Source organism: Cydia fagiglandana, chromosome 11 (genome assembly GCF_963556715.1).
Source record: "Cydia fagiglandana chromosome 11, ilCydFagi1.1, whole genome shotgun sequence".
In the NCBI taxonomy this organism is placed as follows: Eukaryota; Metazoa; Arthropoda; class Insecta; order Lepidoptera; family Tortricidae; genus Cydia; species Cydia fagiglandana.
In genome coordinates this window covers 10,443,398-10,463,586 of record NC_085942.1, presented here as the reverse complement: position 1 = coordinate 10,463,586, position 20,189 = coordinate 10,443,398, and the positions used below count along the sequence as shown (strand labels likewise).

General features: G+C 36.3%; 1 protein-coding gene across 1 annotated transcript; it reads left to right on the top strand.

Moving 5' to 3' along the window:
* Positions 1-18,691: 18,691 nt before the first annotated feature.
* On the top strand, positions 18,692-19,185 carry LOC134668536 (uncharacterized). Its single transcript, XM_063525983.1, has 2 exons — positions 18,692-18,740; positions 18,850-19,185. The coding sequence occupies exons 1-2, from the start codon at positions 18,729-18,731 to the stop codon at positions 19,129-19,131; spliced, it is 294 nt and encodes a 97-aa protein (XP_063382053.1). The 5' UTR covers positions 18,692-18,728; the 3' UTR covers positions 19,132-19,185.
* Positions 19,186-20,189: the final 1,004 nt, after the last annotated feature.

Below are 20,189 nucleotides of genomic sequence, written 5' to 3'. Positions count from 1 at the left end.
GCTCTTACCGCTAGGCCACCAGCGCTTTTGACTATACAATTATTAGTTACAAATACGAGACACACGGCACGATTCGGGAAATGAATTAGAGATGCACTAGATATGAAATAGTAAAGATATGTGACGTTCCACGGCAAAAGGTACCTTATGGCAGCTGGCGCTTACGCTATTATTAACGCTCCAATATTCAGCCGGGGCAATGGTACCTTTTGCCGTGCAACGTCATATATCTTTACTATTTGATATCTAGTGCATCTCTAATTCATTTCCCGAATCGCGCCAATAATTATTGTGATTTTATTAAAGTTTAGATGTGACGCCCGCCCACAGCCTATTATTACTTACTAGCGACCCGCCCCGGCTTCTCACGGGCTGACAAATTATACACCTAAACCTTCCTCAAGAGTAACTCAATTGATAAGTGGAAACCGCATGAAAATCCGTTCAGTATTTTTTGAGTTTATCGCGAATATACAAACACACAAACAAACAGACGCGATGGGGGACTTTGTTTTATAAGGTGTACATGTATCGAAAGTCATCTCTATACACGATAAAACGTTATTTTATGTTTATTAAATTTTTTCGTTGGTATTTATCTTCCTACATAAATAGAACTTAAGAAGATTTTGACTTTAAATGATAGCCTGCCACGACTAGAGTAAGAACTTTGTTATTCAAGTAGGTATTTAATTTGAAAAACTGAATTGAATATTTAAAAATAATATCGTAAATACTTGTATTTATCTTCAATTATAATCAAACGAGTACCTAGTGACGTCTTTTAAATTCAACATACTTATTTAGTAATATATTCCTCGCATCACTTAAAATGAGAGTTATGAGTATTATCTATTTCTTAACTTATCATGGTTTTAGCACATTATAGCTCAATACAAAAACATTTGTCACATTAAGTTCCTTTCGATTGAAATGTCGATCGTTTATAAAAGAAGGTATTCCTAGTTTAATTGAATTACGTTTGATCCCTGAAAGCGTACCATTTATTGTCGATTAAATCATTGATGAACGAAAAATAAAATAAAATTGTTCCCCAATAGATTTTCAACTTACCTCGCCTCCAGCGTAAAACGCTTTTAAGGGCCCTAAGAGAATCCTTCGCTATCCTTTCGCACTTATTAAGTAAACTTCAAATTGTGTGGTCTTTTGTTGATTACCAATGAAGATAGGTGCAGAGTGGAGATGTTATTATTTTTGTTAGTGCGCGTGTGGGAAGCGTTGATGTTTGTAAGTATTGTGTTGGTTGGGGCGCGGCGCGGGCGGGCGCGCTCTCGGGCGGGCGGCTGGGCGAAGACTGGCGTCCTCGCTCCGCGGGTCCTGAAGGCTCGGAGCGAGGACTCTTCCTGTAGATCGTGTGCCGTGTTTCGTTCCATCACCCGCGCCGTGCGCGCGACAGGTGATCCAGAACTGCTTTCGTAACGGTGTTTTTTTTTTGACGTTTATTCAATGCAGCCTGTACATCTGTTTTACACATAACTATGATGATAAATAAATGTTTCTTATTTTTGCTAACATATGCTGAACATTTAGCACCTACTAGGCTACAGACATATACTCACTGATTCTATAAAATGTGTAACGTCTGAGACAAATACATGCTTCGAATTTGACAGCTGATGTAGACGGCGCAGTGTTATAGACTTTTGACAATCGAAACATTCCAAAACTCAAAATAGATGACCAAAAAAAAAGGGGCCTGATTTTTACTAAGAATAGGTATACGTCTATGAATTTAACAATCAATAACTCTTGGCTACACAGGCTTGCTAAAAACTAAATCTTGTCTCGTAGAAAAAGCAAAGGTAGGTAGATTAAATAATTATATGTCAGATATTAATAAGAGTAAATAAGAGCGATTACAGCGGCTAAGCCTTAGGGGGCTTTGCTCGCTGTAATAATTTTTTTAATGTGCTTTGTGTGTTAATATTTACCTATAACTTCATTAAAATATTATAAATTACCTAATTCATTAGTTCGTTTTGTGAACGAACAAATATTTTCTTATCTCATATTGTTTAGGTACTTAATTAGTTTAATTACAGAAGGCACAGGTAAATATGTGTACCATTCATTAAAAATGTTTTTGCAACTTACTAGCGTATTTATAATTTATTTTTATTACAACTTAAAATGAACTAATATTCAAATTACTTCAAATCAAACTTGGATTTACAATTTACAAATCTCCTAAATTAAATAGATCCTTTAAAATATGACTTAGATTTACTTATTTATGCAAAAACTAATCACAAGTCAAATTAGTTTCCATTTCAACAATAAATTGGATAAATTCAAGATATTTATCTAGCCTCGATTTCTATAATGGTATATATTAATTTCATTTCATTTATTTCAGCATAAATGTAAGCATTACAGTGTTATACCAAAGCACTTAAATACCAATCCCATCAAAGAACATTAAACATTTAATACACGTTAAAACACACACCAAATTAATTCAATAGTAATATCATAAATATATATGTTGCAGTCAAAAGTGTAAATAGGTATGATTTTCAGGTAAAACTACTTTTGACCAACATGCTCAGTCAAAACCAGTTTTGCCTGTTTTTGTCGGTTAAAAGTTCTTTTGACCAGTTCACACTTTTGACTGCGACATATATACATATATATAATAAATACTCGGTGCTTAATAAATTTATATTCGTCCCCCTCGCTGTCGAGACCTCAGGCTGCTGGCGCGCTGAGGGTAAGCCCTTCCTCCGGGAGCTTGGTCGTCGCCTGCTTGAAAGGGGCCTGAACCCCGCTCCGGGATTTTCCGGATGCAAAGGTTGTCTATCGCAATCCAACGCGGCAACGCAGCGAGCGTGATGGGCACCTTTGCGTCGAGGGCAACACGGGACGGGCTTCAGTAGGCAATTTATTTTACACTTATATAGTTTATATTTAAGTTTAGTTTTTAATTCGTTTTAAATTTTGTTTATGTGTTAATAATTTAGTTATTGTACAATGTTGTATAGTAGTGTACCCTATGATGGGCGTGGAACCAGTAATGGGACAAAAAACCACAAATCCTGTAAAATAAGTGTCTAAAAGTAGTTTATAAACACTGCCTGTATATTATCATAAATAAGAGTCCTAGAGCTGTTTCAGTTTGAATTTGTATTAAATTTGGTTGTTTTTTAAGAAATTGGCGTCAACCCAAAAGTTGTCGTGTCACTGAAAAAAAATACCACTACGAATTCTTAACAACTTCGCTAAGAGAGGTGAGTTAATTTATTAAATTTTAATTAATTAATACTTGATGAAAACTAAAATGTGTTTTGTTAATTGCATTTACCATGAGATAGGGTATACAACATACTATGTTGTGCGTCCACAGATGTAAAAAAATAGTGGTATTTGGCCCAATCCCATTATAGGAGCTGTAAAACTGCATACCTCCTATAATGGGAAATTTACATAATGATGCTTGCCATGCCATCATTTCATGTTTAAACAATACAGAAGTAAAATGTAGTTACGAAATATGTCAACCAGGAGGTATACTCGGACTTCGGATAAATTAATATCGTTTTTTAGTGTGGGTCAAATCTTGGTAGCCGAGTTTGAGCCACTTTCCCGTTTTCCGATTGAGTTGAAATTTTGTATTCGTAATTAAATATGCAAATCGGATGATAATGCAATATTATGATAACATGGACCAGATCTGATGACCTATTTCAATATTTTATACTGATAGAGTAGTGTCCATTACTGGGGGGCCCATTACTGGAGCTTTGGTGTCCATGACTGGAGAAAAATAGCATAGTTTTAATTTGTTAAGTGTGTGGAAACTCATTGCAGTATCTTTGATACAACACGCCTGAAACATGAAAGACGGGTAGGACTTTCATCTTTCAATACGCTAAGCGGTAGACCATTCACATGTATTAGGGAAATATCACAAATACTCCAAATTCCCTCTTAAATGTCCCATGACTGGTGCTGTTACAAGTAAATTACTTACTTTATTTGATTATATATATATATATATATTACTTAAAGTAATAATTATTATATTATCAACATTAAATTTGTGCCTACATTAATCTACTTATAATGAGTAATGACGTATGTAGAAACCGGATAGGTACCTATATACCTACATATATCTAAATCGTCCATTTCGAAGAAGACCGTTTGATTGCTCTCTCGTGATTTATGATCCTGCTATTTTCAGGTCAATTATGATGTCAAAGCATTGTCATACACATGTGAGGCTCTATAGTGATGATATTGGCCATTAGCTAAATGGAATCCGTGATAAAGGTACCTATATATATGAAAAAGTACTATGTAAGTATCATACGGGTAGAAAATAATTTTGGGCTTAAACTCTTAAACGATAATATAACGAATATTATACGAGTAGTCGAGTCCATTTTTTGTCTATATTATCACATATAGTTAAGTTTTTGAAGTGAAAACTTCTTTAGCGGCGCTGTGCACTTTTTATGATGGGTAAAAAATGTTAAACTCGCGAGAGCGTAAGACGTAAGACGTGACGTCACATGTCATTGAGTTTTTCTTTATTGATTTAAATGCCATCTAGTGAGTTTCCCTCTAAGTGGTATAGAATAACTTGAGTACTAACAGTCATGTGCCCCTAAGGGTTTCAATAACGCTAGATGGCGTTAACCTCAATTATACATACCTAGTGAAAACTTTTTAGTACAGTCATTATATCCAAAAAACCGACCCTACCCGTGAATAATTAGTTCTTGGATTTTTTTTTCGTAGGTCCCTCGGGGGGGTCACTGGGAGTGTAAATTCAAAAAGTAGGCTTAATCAGGCTCCTGCGTATATTAAAAAAATGGTATTTTTAAAAAAAAAAACGGGTTTTCTTCAATAACTCGGCCATTTTTGATTTTACAGTAAAACCGTAAGGACAAAAATTGTAGGAAATTTGATTCTCTACAAGTTAGTCCAGTCATTATATCCAAAAAACCGACGCTTCCCATGAATAATCAGTTCTTGGAATTTTTTTTCGTACGTCCCTCGGGGGAATCACTGGGAGTGTAAATTCAAAAAGTAGACTGAATCAGGGTCCTGTGTATATTCGAAAAACGGTTTTTCTTGAATAACTCGGTCATTTTTGATTTTACAGTAAAACCGTGAGGACAAAAATTGTTCAGAATTTGATTCTCTACAACTTTGTTTCCCTTCATTTATGCCGTAAAGCGTGGAACATAGGAGAAGCATGGAACATAGGAGATAATGATAATATTTTGAATTTGTCGCGTTTTTCAGGTTTAATTTCTAAAATATCGATTTTGGGGGAAAGAAGGTAGGAACCAAAATTGTTCAGAATTTGATTCTCTACAAGTTAAGTCCTCTTCATTTATGTCGTAAAGTTGAAAATAAACGAGATGTTGAAAATATTTTGAATTTGTCGCTTTTTTCAAATTTTATTTCCAAACTATCGATCCTAGAAGAAAAATTGTGAGGACCAAACTTGTAGAGAATCAAATTTTCTAAAATTTTTGTCCTCACGGTTTTACTGTAAAATCAAAAATGACCGAGTTATTCAAGAAAAACCGTTTTTGGAATATACACAGGACCCTGATTCAGTCTACTTTTTGAATTTACACTCTCAGTGATTCCCCCGAGGGACGTACAAAAAAAAATCCAAGAACTGATTATTCACGGAAAGGGTTGGTTTTTTGGATATAATGACTGGACTATCTTGTAGAGAATCAAATTTTTTACAATTTTTGTCCTTACGGTTTTACTGTAAAATCAAAAATGGCCGAGTTATTGAAGAAAAACCGTTTTTTTGGAAAAAAAACCATTTTTTTAATATACGCAGGAGCCTGATTAAGCCTACTTTTTGAATTTACACTCCCAGTGACTCCCCCGAGGGACCTACGAAAAAAAAATCCAAGAACTAATTATTCACGGGTCAAAATCTATAATGACTGTACTATTTTTAGCGGCGCTGTGCAATGCCATTGAGTTTTCACTTCTGCCGGCACTCCTGGAGTGCAACCCGTTGTTTTTCTTAATTACCTACTTTACCAATTATTGTAAGTATAGTTGAATTATCGAGAAGATGGAATTGCATTTGTAGTGGTTGTACCGTTTGCAACAAAAGGAGAATAATTTTCTCTTAACTTAATAAAATGACATACCCAAGAAGTGGAATAAGTAGTAGTCCTCTGTTTTTTTCTTTTATTCGCTATCATGTTCTTCATCTGAGCTGTCACAAGTATTGATAATAAAATTGTCTGTTATTTGATCCATTTCTCCTTCCTGACATCGATATTTATTTTCTTCACTTTCGACGTGGTGACAAATATTTATATATCGTCTACTGCTGATGACGGACAAGGACGCAACTTTTTATTCTTCGGGGAGGTGAATTTCTTTGTTGTTGCGAATTTCTGGCTGTTGCTCTCAGTCACAATGTTATAAACAGTAGAGAGACAAACACCTGTAGCTTTTTCAACTAACTGGGCAGCGGTGTAAGGCAAGTTTAAATTTTTCGTCAGTTCAAGTTCAAAATATTTATAACAGTTGAAAATTATTTGCTTACTTTGACTCTCAATAGGACCAAAATTACATACGGCCATATTTTTTTAAAATATAAAAATTATTCGTAGTCGTACGGGCGGACACAATAATTAATTGAGAATACAATCAAATCAGAGTTAAAAATATACGCACAACGTAAATAATATTGACAATTTCACACTGACATTATTTTTGTTTTTAGTTCTTCGATATATATATAACAACCTCTTTGTATGCTGATAGTACAAGAAAATAGAAAATTCAAATATAGAATGCCTGTAAACAAACAATACTACTACATATGCAATTCCACGCTCTCGATGATTCAACTATACCTACTGTTAATACTTAAGTTGTAAAACAATATAAACATGAATACCTATGCCTTCAAAATTAAATCAAATTATTCTAATAATTACTGTCCAATCTGTATATAAAGCGTCTTTATTGAGTTTATTAATTAATTTAGTATTAAGATTGCTATTGACCCCTTTCTAGTTTATGAATGATGCTAAAAAGCCAACGAGTTGAGACTTATTTTATTTTTGGCTTCTTTATAATTGAATATTTTAATTTTACAGTATGATGGCTCCTTTGTATAACGCCAGTCAATTTATTCGTGTACATACCCTAATTTCAGTATCTAAGGCCAATTCGAACATTTCTTCAAGCGAAAACATCACTTTTGACAAGCATTGTTCGAATTGGGCCGTGTATTGTGATCGTGACCGCAAGTTGTATCATGTTTCATGTTGCATTTTATTAGCTTATTACTGTGATCTGTGGCTTCGCAAAGTCCCGCCTAGTAATTTATTCTTAAACGAGTGCCCACTCGAGTGGTGATCAGCAAAGTTTTACAGCCCTATTAACGAAAAAAGCGTCTTGATTTGTTTCTCATCTTTGCAAACAAATAAAAAGGAACCAATATTGTATTTCACTTTTTTATTCTTGTATTTTTCCGAATGGCTAGACGGTAAACATTTATTATACTTACAAAACGATAGTTAAGAATAAAAAACAATAATCAGCTTAGCGAAACGATCAATTGGTTTATATAAGTTGTATTTACAGACGTCTGTCATAATGAAAAAACCGGGCAAATGAGAGTCGAACTCATTACGCAAAAGACGACAAAAACTCATGTTTGTTGTATGAGAGCCCCACTTAAAAAAATATTTTATTTTGTTTTTAGTGTTGTTATAGCGGCAACAGAAGTACATCATCTGTGAAAATGAAACTGTGTAGGTCCTAAAAATTAACTGTGATCAACTCTGGTCAACTTGGACGAATGTAATACAGTAAAATGATAGTTCCCAGAGATAGGTAGGTTAGGGTTATTTTTTTTTTTTGCTACTCCCTAAAAACGAAACTGCTGCCAGAAATAGGTATGATTTTCAGGTAAAACTACTTTTGACCAACATGATCAGTCGAAAGCAGTTTTGCCTGTTTTTGTCGGTTAAAAGTACTTTTGGCCAGTTCACACTTTTGACTGCAACATATATAAGTATGTATTTATCTATATAAGTATGTATATCGTCGCCTAGCACCCATAGTACAAGCTTTGCTTAGTTTGGGGCTAGGTTGATCTGTGTAAAGATGTCCCCAATATTTATTTATTTATTTATCTCTGGGTCGCTTAATTAATGTTAAATAGGCATGGACCAAGTATTTCATCCAATTATTGGACGCCTGTCTTGCGCCGATAATTGGATTGCCATTGCAATAAATATAGGCATTTCCAGGAAGCGCTTTATTAAATGTCATCGCATCTCCTGTGTATGCACAAGCTGGAGTATTATTTCAAAGGAAGCTTTTCAAAGGCATGCTTGTACTACGATTTTTCCGCTATTACGTACGCCGATAAAGTAAAATATTTCAATTTATCGCTATACCAGGCGTGGCTCACTCCGCGATTTCGTCGCTTTGCTACAGGTAGCTAAAAGTACATCCGTTCGACCCCAATTTTGGGGTTTGCCATAAGCCGCGCGTGGCGCTGTCGCCACCTAGCGGCCATATCTGTGCTGATCGTGACAGACGCGTTTTGTTAGAGAGTGAGTCTTCTGTACGGTAGTACTATTATTTATTCTGTGGCTATACCTATATTTTTTTTTCAGCTCATAAAGGATCCCGAGCCTAAAGTATGGAAAATGTGTTATAGATTTCAGTGCCCAGAACAAAAGTATATATTAGGTGCTACCACTGTTTCCGAGTCCCTTTAGTAGATATTAATATCGAAGAAGAAAAATACGGAACACGTGTTAAACTTACGTTTTTGACCTATCTCGCAGTTTTAGTTTGAGTTGAGTTACATTTTGTGTACTGAAGTTAACTTCAAATTGTATACCTATCAACAAGTTTAAATATTTTCAAACTGTTATAATTATTTTAAGGAAAAACACGGAAAAGGGGTCGTTGCCAAGTACAATAAAGCATTTAACTACCAAGGTAATATATTTACAGCCCGAATAAGTAATTAACGACACAACACTTGACGTCAAATATGACGACAGCGACGATTATTGGTCGCCATAAACTAATAAATGAAGCTTCCCATTTGACGAGCAGTTTCATTGTTAATAAACATTTTTATTAAAGGGTTGGAGTAAAATATTACTAAATTGCTTTTTCACAATGGAACCTATTTTTTTATTTACCCAATACTCATAGGAATACTAATTTGTATGCAAATATTAACCTATTCCACGTAGGCAGGTAAAGTTAGACCAAGAAAAGTCTGCAGCGATTTTGATAGCCCACGCAGTGCAAGTGTTATTTATACGTCATAATTTCATAGAAGTTTGACGTTTAAAATAACACTTCCACTGCGTGGGCTATCAAAATCGCTGCAGACTTTTCTTGGTCTAAGTCTAGATCTAGATACCTCAGAGTCGTAAGCGTAATAAGCAAAAAGGATAGATAGTATAGAGGGGTCCTGTCATAATAATGTTAAAGTCACTGTAAATTTACTGCCATCTATCGACACACGACTATAACTCAAAATAAACACGTTAAAAATTAATATATATGGATAAATGATTTTATTAATTTTATATCATTTTGACCCATGTTCATTCACTGATATCTACTATGTGTTAAAATTGTTAAATATGAAACGGTGTCGTCACGCCATCTAGCCGAGAATAGGCTAAAGGTGTGTGGACCATCTATCCGAGAATGACTTTTTCTTGATTTCCGAGGCACGTTTTTTTCTTAGACTTTATTCATCTTATACGAAGTTACATATAAGTAAGCGTATTATCCTTACGTGTCTTATCTAGTAAACAACGTGACGTCAAAGTAACATTCCAAACTAGACGTATTGTCAGATGTTTTTGAGGTGATCCGTTTGTTACTGCTATTGATAATAGCAGATAATAATCTTATTAGAAATGATATTTTTCAGTGGTTATTTGGATGATTTCAATACCTTGTGAGTTTCTTTAAGTACCCAACAACATTTTAAGTAATGGCTATTGTATAATTCCAGAGAAAAGTGCGGTAATATCTTCTAGGAGTGTTTATTTACATGATAGGACAAGTAAGGATTAATACACTTTTCACCACACCAGCTCGGATAGGCTTACTTTGCACTTCAAAAACTGATAGCAAAGTTGCATTTTATTCACATGTGAGGCAAAGTAATCAAATGCAAATTTTGAGTTGTTTTCCTATGTTTGCTGGTAGAATTGACTTTAATGATGATTTTGGATGATAAATATTGAATAACATTCATTTGGATTTGACTTGGTTTGATTTTGTTTGATATTTTACATTTAATATTTGCTTCGGGTTGGTGTGGTGAAAAATCCTGTGTTTCACTCGGGGGCAAATTTTGTTGAACCCTCCTGGTTTGAAACCCCCGCAACGCTCAAGATTCCATTTTTTTAACACTCGCTACGCATGTGGTTCAATTTTGAAATCTTTCGCTTGCTCGGGTACGGTAGAACGGGGTGACTTTCAAATACATGGGCGACTTTAAATTAATATTTGCTTCGGGTTGGTGTGGTGAAAAATCCTGTGTTTCACTCGGGGGCAAATTTTGTTGAACCCTCCTGGTTTGAAACCCCCGCAACGCTCAAGATTCCATTTTTTAACACTCGCTACGCATGTGGTTCAATTTTAAAATCTTTCGCTTGCTCGGGTACGGTAGAACGGGGTGACTTTCAAATACACCCCTGTATTCTACTTTAAAATTCTAGTTTTTAAGCCATAATATATATTTATGCGAGATTTTTTACAGCAGATGAATATGAATATATAGTAATCTAACTAGTTACAGGAAAATTTTCAGTAAATAATGATGAATTCTATGGCCATTTTAAATCTCTCAAAGTAACCCCAAATTGTCCAAAGTCACCCCGGTCTACGGTATCAATATTAGCACGAGCGGTTAAACAACAACTTTGCCCCCTTGTAAAACAAATAACTATTATACTGTTGGTTTAATTGTTAGGATAGTATTTTGTTATTGACCTTTTACTTCACCGTACCGTAATCGTTTATTGTTTTGTAGGTAAACTAATCCGGGTCTCCACTTTTACACACACACATTTAGTATTTACTTAATCTCCTCGACATAAAAATATGGAATGGCTCGATTTAAAGTTTTACAAACATATATTCTGACGGTATAGTAGTATTAATAGGTATTGATTTACATTCAGTATCAGAGACTGACATGATTATTACTTTTATCTGAATAAATATAGGGTGATAACACTATACGTACCTATATCAGGGATTAGGATTAATAATATTTAGGATCATAAATCATAACACAACAATACAATGTAGCAATAACAATAACATAACAATGTAGGTACTTACCCATTAAACAATAATAAAGTAAAAAGATTCTAAGAATAAGTAGAGTCCGTCTAAGCTAACTTTGCACTGGCTTGAACAAAACAAAGTGAGGATAAGTGACATTATTAAACTTCATATTTTCATAGAAATCTGTCATTTAACATTCCTCTTCTTCTACCTAGCGTTATCCCGGCCTTTGCCAGGGTCCGCTTTCCTACTTGCTTTCCTCCACTTTGCGCGATCCTGGGCGTCGTCTCGTGTGAGCCCGTTCACGCTCATATCTGCTTTCACGACATCGAGCCATCGCTTTTTTGGTCTGCCGCGGGGTCGGGGGCCGTAAAGGGCTAGGTTAAGGCATATGTTTCCTACGTAGTCAGCTGGCCTGCGACAAACGTGGCCGAACCACCGGAGGCGACATTCTTGGAGCTTCTCTGCTACGTCACGGACTGCGAGGCTGCCACGGATGTACTCGTTACGGATGCGGTCAGCGCGCGTAATGCCGCACATCCATCGCAGCATCTTCATCTCTGTAACGCGAAGCTCCTGAACATGCCTTCCAAGAACCGGCCACGTCTCGGCGCCATAAAGTAGGACTGGACGGATAATACACTTCATTGACATTAGGTATTATGGCAAATGCCACGCAGAGTTAGATTGGTCCGACCCAAGGAAGCTATTCTCGTAGGATTCTTTATTGTATTAAGTTTATAAGTAAGTCGGCAACATTTACAATAGTCCCTAAACTTTTAGTTGTAGCTATTGAAAGATACTTTCGCTCGTGGGAATTTTGCAAAATCACATAAGTATACGTCCGTGGGGCTAGCAAAATCAGTCAAGCGAAATGAAGTTAGCTGGCAGACTGTAACTTCGAAGTAATTGCACCAAAGTATAATAATTTTGCACCGCTTAAGTCTGTTTTTTTTTATTTTATTTAAGTTAGACTTTACACTTAATGAACAGGTTTTCTGAAATTGGCCTATTTCAATATTTAGCGGCCTAGCAATAACATTTAAAATCTAAAATAGCAGCGTTCTTAATTAATGAAGTTCAAAAGCTAATTCATTCCATCCCAGTTAAAATAGATAATTTATTACCGAATGACGCTTGAAATTTCAAGAGAGCTACAAGAAACTCAAACTAATTTTCCTAGGAGTGACCCCTCGTCCCGATCGATAAGTGCTCGTTATTGCTTTCGCTCTGTATGTAAATTTTATCAAAACAGACAATAACGATATTTTTTATCTTTTTGTATTAAGAGACTCAAATTATGGTTAGACCGGAGCTTTTTGTGCTCATTTTCAATCAAGTCGACGAACATACGCCAGACTTTCATGGCTAACTAATACCTTGTCAGGGGCCAAATTTGACATGTACAACTGTCAGATTTCGCATCCACGTCAAATCAACAGTTGATTTTATTGCATACTAAGTGTTGATTCCATCAACGGTGGATAATATAATTTGGTACAACCAAAACTCAACTCTAAACTAAGGGTGGTTCGGTTTGGTTTGCTTGTCACCCTAACTGTGGATTGTTAATGTAAAATTTTGACATTGTACGTATTCGAGAACTTATGATTTTTCCCACATCAACGGGTGATCAACACGATACGTCAAACGTCGCTTGTCGAATAGGGGTCCAGGTTGCCCTCACGGGCCTTAGGGATTTTCTCTAAGCAACTTATAACTCACAGTAATCCCCCAAGGACCAAAAGTTTACAAAACTCCCGAGTTAAGCCAAATTACTCAATAGTTTTGTAACAATGGTCTTAGAATCTATCGAACAATGCAACTTTGACATAAAAGGGATTCAAATTTTCAAGAGCGCCATTTTCTTGCTTTCTCAGTGAAGCATAAAGTAGGTAATGTAACGTGACAAGGGTTTCAAAAGATATTTCGTGTCGTAAAGCAAAATGGAATACAACTCACAAGCTTGGGAATTCTAGTTCAATCCTATGTAAAGAAAATACTACAAATAGTTGACATTGTATTTTATATTCTACTTATAGTAAAAAATGTCTTTAAATTAAAATACAAATTTTACAACATTCTCTCAATTTCCATAAACAAGTTTTCGCGGCTCTACTGAAAATAAATAATACCTAGTATAATAACAGACAATTTTATTATAATGACGCAATAATATTACGTTCTAATTTCAATCGCCTACCTTCTTCTACCTACACGACAGACGAACTGATAAATAGTAATGCCCTTACCGGGTCAAACCCAGGACCTTCCCCTACCCTGCCGACCTTCGTAGGCGGGGAACCTGCCGACTACATTAGAAGACCGTTGTTTTACACGACGACGACCACGTCACGACATTCACGACAGACCCGGGAGTGCGAAGTCAATCTGTGGAGTGCACATAGATGTAAGTAAATTACGGGTATTATCGATTGCCGGCCGGAAATGAGAGTGGCGAGCGGAGACTGGAAACTCGCGGCCGCTTTTGCCGCCTCACTTCCCGATAACTACCCAGTACCCACTTTCTGTGCCATGCTAGGCGTATTCAGATTTGGTTTGAAATTGATCGGTATCAATCTCAGTGCGTTCCTTTCGTGAGATGCACCAGAACCAAAAATTATAATTAAAAATCGGCAAATCAATTTTCGTGAGTAAATAATATCGCGTACGATATACAGGGTGGAAAGATAAGTCGGGCCCTGGAGGGAAACTATCTTAAATCCTTAAGCTGGCTCATTTTACTTAAAGGAGACATTCCTTTATTTTTAAAAAGATACATGTCTCCTTTAAGTAAAATGAGCGAGTAGTTTCCCTCCAGGGCCCGACTTATCTTTCCACCCTGTATATTATGATATAATGAGGTATATGAGCTGTACAGAATAGTACTTATCACAGAAAGAGTTGGTAGAACCAAATTCTGTTTTTGCCGAAGTTCAATCAAGAGTTGTTTTAAAATAACTAATCCACTCGTTTTTAGTGTTCCGTGCAAAACTTTGCTCACGAAACACTTATGGAATCACATCACCGAATGGTGTTGCAAATCAGCCAAATGCGTTTTTCTCTGAGACCGTTTGACGTAGATACAAAAATTTGTAACAGTTATAGCAATAACCACCACTAATAGATATAGTCGCGGACGGTCTAGAACGCAAAGTGACCACTTTTTTATATTACACAGGTAGGTTGGGTTCGTTAGTTCAAATGGCACAGAATAGGAGCCCGCGGTAGCGGGGCTCCGTCGACATCGCTAATGTAAAGATAAAACGACGGAATGCCTACATCATTAGGCATTTTGCGGCCTGAACCGTTCGCGATGTAGACTAAGAGCGATATAGGCAAAATGTTACATAGTCATTTTGCGTTCTAGACTGTCCGCAAATATAACCCCAATAATATTGTGATAAATCAAAACTTCTTATTTCTTACATCAACATCATCAACATCAACATTTATTCAGCAAATAGGCCACAAGGGCACTTTTACACGTCAACATTGAATTTACATAAAAGCAAAAATAATTGTAACGTTTAGTAATAAAACCACCTTCTGCTGACACTGAGTTTTATTTAAAAATAGTTTTAGAATATCTTTACAAATTAATGTCTTCTATCAAGCAGAATCAATCCGAGAGTCTCCTAACGCTAACCACTAAGTTACCCAGTTCATTCTTCTAAAAACTCCGTCTGTACCTAACAAATGCCGCTCGCTGTCACTGTTACTTTCACATGTATTGATGAGTCATTCAGTCTGTAGTTACGTTTCGTTGCATACATTACATCATCCCCCTTTTATAAAAAAAAATAAAAAAATAATTTTTTGTGTTTTTTTTTTTGCTGACACTGAGTTTTATTTAAAAATAGTTTTAGAATATCTTTACAAATTAATGTCTTCTATCAAGCAGAATCAATCCGAGAGTCTCCTAACGCTAACCACTAAGTTACCCAGTTCATTCTTCTAAAAACTCCGTCTGTACCTAACAAATGCCGCTCGCTGTCACTGTTACTTTCACATGTATTGAGTCATTCAGTCTGTAGTTACGTTTCGTTGCATACATTACAATAATAACATCAACAATTTTATAAAATAAAACTAACAATTCAATCTAACGTATTACAATTACTAAGAGATGTATATGGTCTCTTAATGTCGAATTACATACAAAATACAGATAAAAACACACACGAAAGAAAATCTATAATATTTAGAGGTGTAAATGTGTCTAGGTGTCAGAACTATAAGATTATATAGTTTATCAAGTTATCCTTAGAGATGTATAGGGTCTCCAAGAGTCAATATCCTGTATAATTAATACATTCATTAAGAGAAAAGAAACATACGAGAACAGAATGAGCCGTCTAAAATTAAGTTACTAAGTATAATAGCTCGTGTTAGCTTAAACAGACCAGTCTCCACAAACAGCACCCGTTCACGAGTATGACGCATATCTCAGCCATCGCCTCCCTCAACCTTCATTCGGGAAAGTGGAGACCCGATCAACGACGCCACCGTAAGCAAAGACTTTTAAGCGAGCATGACATGTTCAAGCTACCGGCCTATATTAATATTAAAATAGTAATAACATGTAGCTGTAAGACACGGCATTTTGTGCTCATATGTTACATAAAAAGACAGTATAGCTTCACATAATTACTAGCCTAAGTTGACTTAGAGATGTAAAGGTCTCTAAGTGTCAGAAACATTAAAAATATTGGTATGTACAATAAAAAATAAATATCATATAAATAAATATGTACTTAATATATGTATAAATATATATTAATATATGTATAATATATGTGTATATGTATATATGTATGTAATAAATATGTATAAGGTCTTAATTTTTGTAATATATTTTTGACCATATTTGAGTAAGTTAATAACGGCCAAGAGCACGTCGAGACATACGGGTTCCGCTTACCATTTATCCCGTACGTAGGTACTAAGAAATAAACAGCACAAAAACAGACATAAGGTGTTCGAAATATTCTTGACGCAGCTTTATTGTTAAGAGAATAAGAGCGTGTCAAGGTAATTTTGAACATCTTGCCCGCTTAGCTACTTCTGCTGCTGACTGTATATATTTAAATCACTCAATACGGCTATACTAATACGGAACTAATTAGATGTTTATGTTATCTTTCAGAAAGTAATTGTGTGCGCCTAAAAATATACATATATGAGAAATTTTCGTAAGTACAGATCATATCAGTAATACCTAGGTATTAGCAATTAAGCATGTTGTAACTCGATACCAAAAATATTAATTATGTGATTAAAATTTAGTTTCAAATTATGCATGCAAAATGAGCAATGTACGATATTGCCGCCGTTCTTTTCTCCGCCCAGTTGAGACTCAAAATCACCGTATAACTTAAGTAGTATGCAAGCGGGTGCTCGGGAACGAAAATTAAGGTTAATAAAACCTCAGGGTGCTGACACAAGGCGATTCCTTTGAACGATTACTGGCCCGCTAAGCTTACCTCATACCTCTTAAGGAAAATCGGTTGTTGATGTATAACTACGCAGCACAGTTAGCTATTTCTTAAAACATTTAATTGATCGACTTTAGGTACGGAAAATATTATTAATTATTATTATTATTTTTATTTTATGTAAGAATGCTAGCAAACCGTACATGATGAAATTAAATATAATATTGATTTTCCTACCTTGCCTAAATAATTGTCCACAATACAACTTTGCATCTCTTTTGTTTCTTCTTTGAACTTAAAATTTTTTTGGCGTTAAATTGACCCAGACCCATATAATTCTTACAATTTAATAAAATAATTTTAAAGGTACATTATAAGTAGGTATACTTGAATCATTCATATCGTGTCCTATATGATGAATTTTTCCTGTTGCGGTATTGAATATTTTTCACAGTTCAAGAATGGGACACGTACCTCATTATTTCTTGTCACGATGTTTTACTGCCGCCAGAGACAGTATGTGAACGTAACCATTTCTACGAAAAATATAAATACTAGAGATGCACCGGATATTCGGTTACTATCCGGTATCCGGCCTATCCGGACATTATTTTACTATCCGGCCGGATACCGGATAGTGACCTACTATCCGGCCGGATACCGGATAGTAACATTGCTCGATTTCGGAGTAAACCAATTGGATTTAAGAAACAGACACGGATATATTCGTACCTGTTTATTATTTTAAGATAATTTAATCATTTCACTGACTTGCACGCGCACTCATTTCGAACCTAGAAATGAGTCCGCGCGAACGTTTACTAGGAAACAGGTCAAACCTGCAGAATGCGCACCTGAAAAACCGAAATGTAGGTATAGTTCCGCCGGCCGAATATCCGGCGGCCGAATACCGGATATTCGGCCGGTGTCCAGGCAGGATATCCGGTATCCGGTATCCGGCCAAACAACTATCCGTTGCATCTCTAATAAATACAGAAAACCGGCTATGTGTGTATGTCGAACTACACAAACTGGAAGGTGTCACTTTGATACCATAAGGGCCAGTTAGATCCACACTTGCGAACGGGCCCGATTTCGGGCCCGACCCGACATTGAACTGATGAGATTCAAGATAGAACAAAGTACCAAGCATTTTCCCCCGTTCAATTCGAATTGAAACGAAGAGAGCGTAACCCTTGTGCTTTCCGAGCAATACATGTATCTGGGTTTTCCTGGGTTTTGTTTACGCCGAACAAAGCACATTTGTCTTTGCAACTGAGAACTGAAAATAACAGAAATTGTATGTACTTACCCTATAAGTAAGTAGTTGAGTATTATACTGGCAGCACAGGAGTGTTGAGTAGGTACATAAAAATAAATGTGACATAGAGTTAGACCAAGATATAACTGTCCCAAATGTTATTTATACTAAGTTAGACATTTAAATATCACTTACACTGCGTGTGCCATCAAAATTGGACTTATCTTGGTCTAATTATACCTGCTATTTCGAAGTAAGTATTCGAAACCAAAGAGTACGAGATAATTCCATACAAAGTGGCCCTTTGTATGGAATTATCCATATTAAAACAAAACATTTCCTTTACTCTTCAGCGTATTTTAGATAGGGACATAAATTACGGGATATCGTAATCCTCAAATTGTAACAGTATTCTGTGATAAAACCGATAGTAAATTTACCCCTAGTTACTAGCCAGATCTCGTGTCACAGTTAGTACAGTATAAATGTCACATCGGCTAAGAGACATAGTGGAAAAAGTGTCATTTTTCTTCTAAAGCTTCAAACTCTGTAGGATTCTCATCACGCCCCGGCCAATGCCAGAGACGTCGCCGCAGACGGGCACACCGTTGCGCCATGTGTAGTGTAGCTCATATAAATACCCGGCGAATCCGATCTTAGAGTATCAGTCTTTGGCTTTGTCGTCAACTAGCAAGCAACACCAAAACAAAACCAACAAAATGATGAAGATTGTAAGTGCATAAGTATTTGATTGTTAAAAACCAAAATGATACTTGGAACATTTTAAACAGTTTCCTAATATTTTTAGATACATTGTACCATTTTTTTGTCGTATTTCAGATTGTAATCATCTCCGCCCTGGTCGCCATCGCTGTGGCTAAGCCGGAATTGTTGGCAGCACCAGTGGTGGCAGCCGCCCCCGCGCCGCTGGTGGTGGCCCCCGTGGTCACGGCCTCCAGCTCGCAGTACTACCACCGTTTCAACAACGGTCTTGCCGCGTACGTGGCCGCGCCTGCTTCATATGTCGCATCCGCGCCCTACGTGGCGGCCACAGCTCCGTACGTCGCGGCGCCCTACGTTGCTGCCGCGTACCCTTACTCCGCTCCCGTTGTCACTGTTTAAATTGAACTTAGCTATGACTCGTTTGTGATATTTGAAATAAATTTTGCTTACCCCGGAATTGTGTTTTATAAATACTCATGTCAAAATTAGATTTCCTTATCGGATTCGATAAAACAACAGAGAACCACCCTGAAGCAAACGGAATGGAATGAGAAAATATTGTTCCTGTGTACATTTATGTTTTATATAGTTTTAACGGAAAGATTTATTTATGTTTCGTAAAAATTCTCATTCGAGTTAGCAGATACTTGTTACTTCAGTAATCCCGTATACCTAAACATAAATCTCACAGCTACTAACTTGGTGCCAATATCCATCTTTATCAAAGCGGCAAAACAGAGTGATCAATATGCTACCGACGACACAGAATAAATAATAGTACTACCGTACAGAAAGGAATCTTCCTACAAAACCGAAGTTTGACAGCGGTTCAGGGTCGAATCATACTATCCCCTTCTAATATATGGCACTATCCCTTTCGGCTATTTAGGGTTGTCAAAATTTAAGTGATTATCTTATCTGTGGTCGTGCACGCAAAAGGAAGTCAAGTGGTGCCAACCCTAAAAATTGCTCGGAGCAATGCTGAGCCGAGCGGAGCCGAGTTAGGCCGAAGTCAGGAGCTTCGCACCCCTGCCGACGATCGCTTCTCCATATAATCGTAGTGCTGCATTTTCCTCTCTGGATAGAAAGTGTTTGATATATTTAAATATATTAACTACTGCTATGCCCCTTTGTTTGATATTGTTTAGATTTTTTTTATTATTATATTATAAAAGTAAGGAGCTTTTAAAACTACTCGTCGTCTACTAAGTATCGTCTTAATGTACCAGCTGCTAGCCACTATTACATTCTTATCACAAAGCTACATTGATAACAGAATTTGAGACAAGCGCCCGCATAGGACGGGGTGAGCATTTAGAGCCCTGTTATACCGTGACCACATTTCTCCCTTTCTATTGGGAGATGTGGTCAGGCCACTTGCACAGTGTACAAAGTATTTAGGCATTGACAAAAAATGCATCAAAAATGTATCGACTCAAACAGAAACTTACGTATTT